General features: G+C 54.0%; 1 protein-coding gene across 1 annotated transcript; it reads right to left on the reverse strand.

Annotated features, from left to right (window-relative positions):
* Positions 1 to 7,537: 7,537 nt before the first annotated feature.
* Positions 7,538 to 9,746, reverse strand: CHST14 (carbohydrate sulfotransferase 14). The gene has a single exon (XM_043919727.1). The coding sequence runs from the start codon at positions 9,471 to 9,473 to the stop codon at positions 8,343 to 8,345; it is 1,131 nt and encodes a 376-aa protein (XP_043775662.1). The 5' UTR covers positions 9,474 to 9,746; the 3' UTR covers positions 7,538 to 8,342.
* Between the last annotated feature and the right edge of the window lie 756 nt (positions 9,747 to 10,502).

The following is a 10,502-nucleotide window of genomic DNA, read 5'->3' on the forward strand; positions in this document are numbered from 1 at the left end:
TCGCGCTGGATGGTGGTGGGACTCGGAGTGCTGGGGCCTCCCCGCTGTACCAGCCCCCAAGGGGTGAGGACAGTGTCCCTGACACAGGCGAGAGCTCCTTCTCTCACCTCTGGGAGGAGGATGTCCCAGTCAGCCCAACCCAGGCCATTGGCCGTGTTCACAGCCTGGCCTTGAGACTTCTCCTCTAGACAGGATAAGAGATTAGACCTGGAAACAACACTCTTAATCCCAGGCTTGACGGCTGCGGCCCCCTAGATGTTGAGTGGATGATACTTTTGTGAGAGTGAAAAACGGGTGCTCTTTGGGAGATCCAGCCTGCGTCCAGGCACCAGCCATGTAATTGCACACAGCAGCCCTGATTAATCCCTTCTATATAACCCTGAATATTCATTGAAAGGACTGATGCTGAAGCTGAAGCCCCAACACTTTGGCCACCCGATGCAAAGAGCTTTCTTGTTGGAAAAGACCCTGATGCTGGGAAAGATTGAGGGCAGGAGGAGAAGGGGGTGACAGAGAATGAGATGGTTTGTCATCTGACAGTCAGTGCACATTTTGTCCACTGACTCAGTGGACATTGAGAAAACTCCAGGAGATGGTAAAGGACAGGGAAGCTTGGTGTGCTGCAGTTCATGGAGTCGCAAAGAATCAGACATGACTGAACTACTGAATAATGACAATGTAATGTTAGCTTTCATTTATTGAATGCCAGGCATGTTCTGTGACTTATTTTGAAACCTCACAACAACTCTTCAGGACAGATATCATTTTGCTCATTTCACTTGTGGGGGAAACAGTTCAGAGGCTGGTTTGATTGACCTAGCTAGTGAGTGTCTGAGCAAAAGAGCAAGCATCTGAAGCCAGGACTGCCTGACTCCTGAGCTCTCATCCCACGGATGGCCACTCGCCAGCCTTCTGTTGGTACAGAGTTTTATGCTGTGTCAAACTCCTTTCCTGGTGTGGTCTGCAAGTCCCCATAACTCCACAAAGTAGAGAAGATGACAAGTGAGGAAAGAGAGCCTGAGAGAAGGGCTTGCTCCAGATCATCAGAGGCGTGTGGCCAAGGGTGGACTGGAATTCAGGAATTGGGTCACTCTGTGTCCTTAATACCCTAACTGTGCTTGTGCATGCTCCGTCATGTCTGACACTTTGCAACCCCATGGACTGTAGCTTGCCAGTCTTCTCTGTCCATGCAATTCCCTAGGCAAGAACACTGGAGTGGGTTGCCATTTCCAGCTCCAGGGGTACTCCAAGGGACTCCCTCCCTATTAACCCCTGGAGACTCCTACCCACCTCTTCTGGAAGCTTGGCTGGATTAGGAACAAATGAACAGGGCCCGCTTTCACCTCTGCTTTAGGGAAGCCATTCGACTGTTGAAAGTTCCTCCCTTTGGGGAATTCACATGGTCACACTTCAACTCCCAGACTTCTCTCAGTTTTACTTTTCATGACATCTGTCTCTCATCTATTTTCCTGCCAATCCTGCTGGCACTACTTTCCACCCTGCATCTCAGCAAGCCTAGGGCCTAATCCTGGGCTGCTTTCTCCACCTCACAAGGCTCTGCCTTTGCTTCCTTAGTGGAATCTCTCTCCTTCCTTCTAGTCCTCTCCTTTTAAGAAGCAGCATGCTAGCCACCAGGTAGATGTTCACTGTGATTCCTGATTTCTCTTCCTACAGAAGTTCCTCTTCCTCTTTTCTCCTTGCTGCTGTTTATCCATCCATCCATCCACCTACCCATCCATCCATTCATCCCGCCATCCATCCAATTACTTATCCATTTAGCCCTTCATCCTTCCATTCAAAATGTACACACACACACCTATCCATCCATTCATCTATCCATTCATCCGTTTATTCATGTATTCATCCACTTATTCTGCTGACCTCCCACTTATTCAGTCTTTATTGAGCGCCTACTATGTGCTACAAATACAAAGAGAAACTGTCTGACTCTTGCCTTTGAGAAACTCCCAGGCTATAGGGCAGGGGCAGACAAGTAACACCATGGGTAGAAAGCTCTCCTAGAAGTATGTAATAGGGACCATGGGACTTCAGAGGAGGAAGGGGCTAATTGGTCAGTAGTTGAGAAAAGCTTCAGGGACAGCCAGGTATCTGAGCTTTGACTCTGAGTCTTCTTTGCTCTATCCTTCCTCTGCACCCATCGTTCCCCCTGTCCTCCATCCATTCATTCTGTTATCTGTGTGCTTGGGCTGAGGGCAGTCTCAGTGGACAGAAAGCAAAGACTCCTCCCCAGAAGTTTCACAAAGGCTGGGTTTTCCCTCCTGGCTTTCTTGCTTTAGTTAGGCCAGCCTTCTCTTTCATCTATCAGAAGAGCTCTCTTTTTATCACTGGACACTTGCACACACTTGCACTCAGGCAGCAGGAGTTACTCCCCACCTTCAGAGAATCAGCCTACCACTGCTGCTTTCCCAGCAGTTTCTGGGGAAGAGGTTCCTTATGGCTTCTCACTAGGCAGGTGGTGGGAGGGGGACGTTGTGTGTGTGTGTGTGTGTGTGTGTGTGTATGATGGAGGCATGTCTGCGTTTCCAGGGATCAGTTGACCCCCACTTTGGCTTAACTCCTCATCCGGAAAGCTTTGCCCCATCCCCCTCAACTAGCCAGACCAGCGTTCTTGGGCCTGCCTCCAGTGCACTCCTCCAGGCAGCCTGCGGACCTCGGCATCACTGTGCTCGGGGCCAGCCTGAAACTCGACTCCCATGGACTCTTCTGCTCTGATGGTCCCTCTGACCACAGCGCTTGGACTCTTGGGACTCTGCTAGGGCTCTGGTGGGGGTTTCAGATGCAGCTCAGCTCTCCAGGGCTGAGGACAGAGAAATGGTCCAGTGGAGGCTTCATGACTTCCTGCCCCCTAGGCTGCTGTGAGATGGATGGCTCCCTCCATCTGCAAATCGTCCCTGAGGTGGTGGCCCAGCAGATCTGGTGGCAGGCACTGCAGGGCCAGTGGAAGAAGTAACATAACAGGCACCTCCTTCCTAAGTTCCTCAAGCCCCTCATGTGTTTCTGTCTCCCAAGCCCAGCCCAAAGGCTGAGGCCGGCAAAGTTTTCCTGCTGAAGGGTTGAGGAGCGGAAGACCAGGCCCAAACTTGGTCCTCCTGATCTCCCCATAAGGGCACCATCAGGACTAACACTGTGATTCTCTTTGTTTCCATGGGGACTCTTCTGCAGAAGGGTCCAGGCCCAGGCAGTACAAAGAGCTCGGTAGGGGAATCTACAGAGTACCTGGTACTCCTGGGCATGCAGGTCTCTAGAAGCTCTCTTTAGGAGAATTTTGCTTCCCTCTCAGGCTGTCCTGTGGCTTAAGTCCATCTGGATGAGCCTATTGGGAGAAAGTCTAGACTGTATGCCCTGGGGATCCAGGGCTCCATCACCCAGCCTCAATCTCTGGGTGATTCTGCTCTCAGCTGAAAGGGTGAGCCTATGAGACATGGAAGCTAAGCAAAGATAATCATCAATATCCACCCAATCAATGACAATGATGCAGAACAAAGATAACTAAAACTTGCAGTGAGTTGGATAAATTTCAGAGAAAACATCATGAAAATTACAGTACGGGCACTTGGGAACAGTGATAGCACACATCTTCCAACACCCAGACAAAGAGCAGGGGCAGTAGTCCTGCTATAAAGCCAAGGAATGACCACGGGGAATAGTTTAGTTCAAGATGCCCCAGACACCTAGAGGCTATTACTAGGCCAGCAGCTGTTTTCTATTTGTGAAAAAGGTCATTGTGTCAACAGAACCTATGGAGACCAGTGCCCACAGATTGGAGTAACCAGGTCTGTGCGGCAGCCGTGGAAGTGCCCGGCTCACATCTCCTTTCAAGAGAACCTGCTGTGAGAAGAGGAATTGACTGATAGGTCCCAGCTGCTGCACCTTTCAATCAGCTATGATGTTCATGTTCCCCCATATCTGCTCAGTGGAGGGCTCTTCCAAAAAGCAGTCTTGGCCTGGGACTCCCCACTAGCCTTGCTGAGACTTTCTTAGAGGGGCACTGTAATCTGAGACTCTTCCCACCCAATTTTTCCTTCCTGCTCTCCTTTCTCAAGGGTCAGGAGACACTGCCTGCCTATTTCTGCTCCTGTTCCTGCGCCCTTCCCCCTTCACAGCTGTTTTCTCCTATTAATCTCTTGCACATCTAATTCTGTCTTGGTATCTGCTTCTCAGAAGACCCAAACTGAAAGTCTACTATATTCACAGTCTGGATCTACTGGAAAGTGGATTCTCAGGGTGGACAATTCTGGAGAATTTTATAATAGCTGGAGAGGCCTGCAAACAGAATTCCTTGGGGAGTGTTGGAAGGAGCTTTGGAGGAAAAGGGCTCAAAAATTAGAGAAAACGAACACGATGCTTTGCAGCAAACGCAATGAGTTGGGTAACTTGTGATGCATGTTCATCTATGGAGGACCAAACACTTGATGGATCTGGGTTTTCATCTCAGCCCCACCACCTCTTTGGGTAAGTCGTTTAGTCCTACTTTCTTCATATGTAAAATGAGAACACTTTTACTTACCTTGTAGGGTTGTTGTAAGAAGGGAGCGGATGATGAGTTAAAGTACTCCACTGTGCGGCTGGCACAGGTACTCTCAGTTCAGAGTAGCCATTGTGAATTCTTATTTCCCTTTAGGAAGAGAAAGAATGTCTTTCCTCTTGTTTGAGGCCAGGCAGGGACTGGTTCAATAAATAAATAAAAGCACTGGGTTCACCCTGGGAGGGGGCCAGAAGGCTTGCTCTCCTTTTGGTCCCTGGGAAAGGTGAGGGCTCTGTATGCACCCAGGGGGAGGGTCAGTGGTTCCACTTGGACTTGGGTGTTTCCTGCAGAGGGTCTGTGTGATGGGTGGGACAGAGGTGGGAAGCAGAGGAGAAAGGACCTTAGAATTTAAGGTGACATGGTTTCTAGGCAGTAGCTTCAGATGGATGAAAGATGGATCAGAACTGGATCCTGGAGGTGAAGCCAGGACCCAGACCCAGAAGGCCAGGCCCCTTTGGGTTCCTCCTCTTTCCTTTGTTCATAACCCTCAGCTGAGAGAAGTTAAGCTGCCAGCCTCATGCTCCTGTGCCCAAGAGGACTCAGTGGTAGGGATGCAGTGAGTTTTAAAGGGGGCTTTGTCTTCAGAGTCACCAGGAAGTGGCGGAGAGCTTGGTTCCACGTGGGGATGAGGGTGGACCCAGTGAAAGGGGGAATCCTGAGTAGACACAGCCCAGGTGTCTAGTCCTGAGAATGCCCTCGGCCCAACCCTGACAACCCACAGCTCACCACATACCCCCAGCTCTGGCCTGGGTCCCCAGTATAAGGCAAGCCCCACTAGGACTAGCCGCACCCACACAACTCTGCCACCTCCGTGGCAGCTTCTTTGAAGAAGTCCATTTTTCTGAAAGGAAAGGTAGATCAGGGGCTGATTCTAGGAAGAAGAAGGACAGAAGGTGGCAGTTCATCTAAGCAGGCCCTCTTTTACCTCACACCCTCCTCCCCACACCACAAGGTTTCTGGTTCTGGCTGTCAGGATGCTCTGTGGCCTGGCACCCTTCTCTGCCTAGTAGAGAGTAGCCAATAAGCTAACCACATCAAGGATGGCATCTCCTCCAGGGCAAGGACTGGCAAATGTCAGCTGGGCTGAATTGGGTTCTCTGCAAATGAAGGAATGAAAGAACTGCGGAGGTAGAATGTGTGTGAATGCCCCTAAATCCACCCACATCCCCACCCCCAACCCTCCTTCATCTTCCTTAACCTTTCCATCCTCTCTTCTCTCTACACCCTCTCTCCCTTTGTCACTATGCCCACCCATGCCCCTACAATTTGGGAGATCCCTGAGAGGGACTTCACTCAGGATACTTAACTCTCTCTGTGCCAGGTTCTGCATCTGTAGAACAGGCTAAAACCTGTAGCACCCAGCTGTTGTGGGGTTGAAAGGAGATGAGGCAAACACTGCAGCTGGGCTCTATGCTGCAGGGCCTTGGGAGGGAGACTAAGGAGCTGCCTTGGATTTGGGACTGCAGTTCCCAGCCAAGGAGGAAGAGACTGGGGACAGAGTGGGGATGAGGGTGGGGGTAGGGGTGGGAGGTCCTGAAGGGCCGGAAGCTCAGAGAAGATCTGACCGGTTGGCAGAGGAAGAGAAGGGCCAAAGGGCCCTGCCCAGAGGCTGCTCTGATCTCCAGTGCTGAGTGGACACAGTGTCCTGGGTTCTCCCTGTCCCCATAGGCCTCCGAGGGATCAGGTGTTCAATTAGCATTTCAGAGAACATCTATCGAACCAGGTGCTGGGTTGGGCCCTTTGACTCATTTTGTCTTCGTTACTCCTCACAGTGATCTACGTGTGAGATCTACATAAGATAAGCATTATTATTCCCATGATACAGAGGAGCACATGGAGGGTCAGAGACATGGTTGGGCAGCTGGTGAGGAGCAGAGGTGGGACTCAATCAGTCTAGATAACTCCAAACACAGTACTCTCTGTCCTGCATCAAGATGTCCACCTTGGTTCTGCCAGGCCGTCTACCTCCTGCTGGTCCCTTGGGTTAGGTCCTGGAAATGTCACGTGAACAGGACAGATTCAGTCTCACCTTCACGCAATTCACATTCTCGGTGGGAGAGACTGACAAGTAACTGGGCAGATATGGTGAGTGTGGTAGGTGCTATCTGAGGTAGAACCTCCAGGAGCTGAGGATCCCACACAGGGGATTGGTTAAGGCCTCCTGCTGAGTCATGGCAAAGAAACATGAGTGCCCAAAGAAGCCCCTTCCCCCAAATGTGGTTAGTCTACTTCTCCAAAGTCAGGCCAATAGCAAGGCCAGGTAAAAGTGACATCTGCAAGGAGGCCCTTCCCACCTCCCTCCTTCCCTCCCTCCCTCAGGCATCACCTCTCACCACAGCCCCAGGTCCCTGAAGTACAGCAGTTCCCATGGGGGATGTATGAACTAGGACTAGAGCCAACTCTGACCATGAATCTCTCCCAGGGGCTCGGTAGGCCCTGCCTCCTGTTCTCCATCCCCTGGTGGGTCTGGGGGTCTCTGGAGAGCAGAAGGTGAATGAGTCACACTGAGGCCCGTCTTCTACTACCCTGATCATACTCCTCCCACATTGCTCACAACTTCCTCTGAATCTAAGTCAGCAAAAGCTGGCCCCTCCACTCAACCTCCTTGCCTTCCTTATAATTCTCAATGCCAGGAATAACCTCCCCCAGCTCATGCAATGATCCCCCTTTTCAACTGAGGGCCTCCTCAGTCAAGAAGTATGCCTGCCTAAGAGGAGGAATATCTTTACTTACCTTCAGGGAATAATCGTGTAGATGTGCTCTAGGCCTGGGGCCTTTCTTAATGGTGGCGCCCCAGAAGCTGAGTCAGTGATTGGTATGGCTTATAGGAAGCTCTCAAAGGCTCCGTGGTATGACGATGGCCCACTGCACAAGCCCTAGCAAGTGACAACTTTCTCTACTGCAAGCTCCCTCCCCTGTCCTGGGGAGAGGGACATCAGGGGGACTTGGTGGACACACAGGAGCTCAGAGGGAGAATCAGAGATACTGACCTTGTACACAAAATGGCTTTATTAAAAAATTCAGCTATTAGGAAAACAAAGCCTTCTCAAAGGTTCTATCAAAAAGTACAAATTTTAAATAAATGCATCAGAAAAGTGGCAGCCAGATACACCAGCCACAGTCACAACCCTGGGGGATGGGAGAAAGTGCCCAGAGTCCCAAGAAGAGGCTGGGCACAGGGGTCTTTGGATGCTGCAGAGCCAGGTACTGGAGCTACCAGGTAGGGGCCCTTTCAGTTTACCTTTCCTTGGAAAAAAATGGAAAGAACCTGGCAAGTATAGGAAATTCTAAGTCTGAAGCAGAACGATACAGAAGTCATTTATAAGGCACAACTGACTCCAGCCCTAAGGCACATGAAGTGGATGAATGGGAGATCAGAGCCATATGGCCCCCAGTTCCGGTCATGCTCCTGGTTGGCACCACCTCTGGGTTTGGCTACAGGTTAAATTAAGGTTGATCACTTGATCAGTAAAATCCCTGCAGGCAGGCCATGGAGCTGGTCTTGAGAAGAGATGTATTGCTTCACTAGAAAAACTGGTATCTTGCTCTGGCAGGGCAAGAAGGATCACACTGGCTCCCAAGAAACGCCCCTATGGAGAGCACCAGGTCACCCGTCCAACCTTGTCGTCTGAGCCACTGTGGGCACCCGCCCTGGACAAGAAACTTCCAAGGGCAGTCCTTTCCAGCTAGGCATTTAGACAAAGAGAAACGCTGGAGCCAAGGTTTCACTGTATGGCAACACAGACGCTGGCATTGTCAAAACCAGTCCCCAACAACTGCTGGCCCACACCCATGGTCACTGGTGACAGGCCTCCCTGGTGACATTAGGCAGTGGGTAGGCGAAGAGGGAGAAGTCCAGGATGTACTTGGGCAGGACGTCCTGCAGCAGGGCCCGTGGGGCACTGCACAGGTGGTAGTGCAGGCTTTCGGGGCTGGCTGGCCTGTACCAGGCCTGGCGAGCTGGGAATCGGACATGGGGCGGTGCCCGCACCCACTCCAGCACCTGATTGGCATCTGCCTCCAGCCGCTCATAGGAGCCCACAAAGTCATAGCGCACCGCGCAAGGCTGGCACAGGTGGTACACGGGCATCCAATGCTCGTTCATGCGCTCGGGGTCCTCATCCGCCAGGTATCTCAGGAACTCAGGGAAGGTGACATCGTCCCCCGCAGGGCTGGGCCCGGCTCCAGCCCTGTACCTCCTCACGATCTCCACGCCGTAGCGCTGCTGGTACTCTGGGATCTCGCCAAACTTGTTGCGGTAAGCAGAGAGAAGGCGCTCCAAGGGGTCCCGCACAAACAGGAACTTGAAGTAGTGCTGGAGGCGGTAGCGAATCTCGTCAGGCCGCAGGTCGGCCAGGAACACCAGGTCGCTGCGGTGGTCCATCTTGAGGCGGACGTCCACGTTGTCCAGGACGCCCGCCAGCACCTTCAGAACCCGCTTCCAGTTGGAGCAGGCCACCTTCGGCACGTAGCAGTAGAGGAAGCGGTAGCGGTCACTCACGAGGATGTGGCGCAGCAGGGTGCGCCGCTGCCCCACCGGCAAGTCCCAGGGGTCCCGGGGCATGCCCGGTTGTCCGCACACTGCCCGCAAGGTCCGGTTCCGGACGTCCTGCCTCACCTGCAGGTCCGAGTCGCCCGCATCCAGGGACAGCCTCCCAGGCCTGGGCACCGTCCCGCGCCCGACCGCGTCCTCGCGGTTGGGAGGGTGCAGGGGAAGGGGCTTCATCTCGGCCAGGATGCCCCGCTCGATCATGAGCAGCAGCCCGCTGGAAGCCACGATCACCGCGAACATCAGCATGGACGGCAGCAGCAGGGGCGGCCCGCCCAGCCCAGCCCGGGCCCTGCCCAGGGGCGCCCGCCTCAGCGCCCGGCCCAGGGGCTCGGCGCCATTTGGGGCCGCCAGCGGGGTCAGCGGGCGGGGGAACATCGTGCTCCCGGGGCGGGGGCCTGAGTGGGCCCTGCTGATCCGAGGGCTGTCCGGGAGGCGGGCTCGGGCTGGGGGCGGGCCGAGGGCTTGGACCCGCGGAGCCCGGAAGGGATCGGGGAGAGCAGCGCTGGCTGGAGGCCCCCGGCGCGCGCAGGGTGGCCCACTCCTGGGATGCGGCGCCGAAGCGGTCGGCGGGCAGCGGGCAGCGCGCGGGCGCGGCGAGGGACCTGGGCCGGATGTCCCGCCCGGCCGCTCTCCTCCCCCTGCCCCGCGGTGACACAGGCGCGGGGGCGGGCCCAGGCCAGGGGCGGGGAGAGGGGCGGGCCCCCCTGCAGTGAGCGGGCTGGGAGGGCGCGTGCGGACCCCTACCCTGGAAAGGGCGCCTGAGCCAGGGTCGCTCTGGTTCTCCAGCCTTCCGGCACAAAAGCTGCCGAAGCCCCAAAGGCAGAAAAGACCGAGGCTGCGGTTCCCTCTCCCGCTCAGCGCGTGCTCAGGAAGCTGGACGGACAGAACCTGCACTCAATGCTCGGCCGCCACACCCTCTGACCCAGCCGAGCCCTTACTCCAACAGGTCTGGAGGGCAGGGGCCGCTGCACCTTTCTCTCCGAGTCCCACATTTCTGGAGGCCCCAGTGTGCTCCCCTATCTGCTGTGTCCTGGCTACTCCAATAAAAAGCAACTAGACTGTCAGGCAGTGACAATGGATCAGTTCTACGGTGACCCTTAAGATTTAAAACAGCACCTAGTCGTGTTTATCCATTGGGTAATGCTTAGATGTCTTGAAATGGAATCTTCTCTCCTGTCTTCCCTCCTCCAGGCATGAAGAGCTGGGACACTCTCTGGTGAGGGGCCGGTGACAAGTTGGTACCTCATGACTACTGGTGTGATCATCCCACATTTGAAGGGTGAGGAGCTGGGGCCACTGAGTAGCAACTCCCTTGCCTGCAGCCAAACTGTGTGCTCAAACCCACCAGGCTAGCCATGTAGACTAGAGGCAGAGACAGGGAAAGACTTGGATGTCAGTGGACAG

The sequence above is a fragment of the Cervus elaphus genome, chromosome 12 (assembly GCF_910594005.1).
Source record: "Cervus elaphus chromosome 12, mCerEla1.1, whole genome shotgun sequence".
In the NCBI taxonomy this organism is placed as follows: Eukaryota; Metazoa; Chordata; class Mammalia; order Artiodactyla; family Cervidae; genus Cervus; species Cervus elaphus.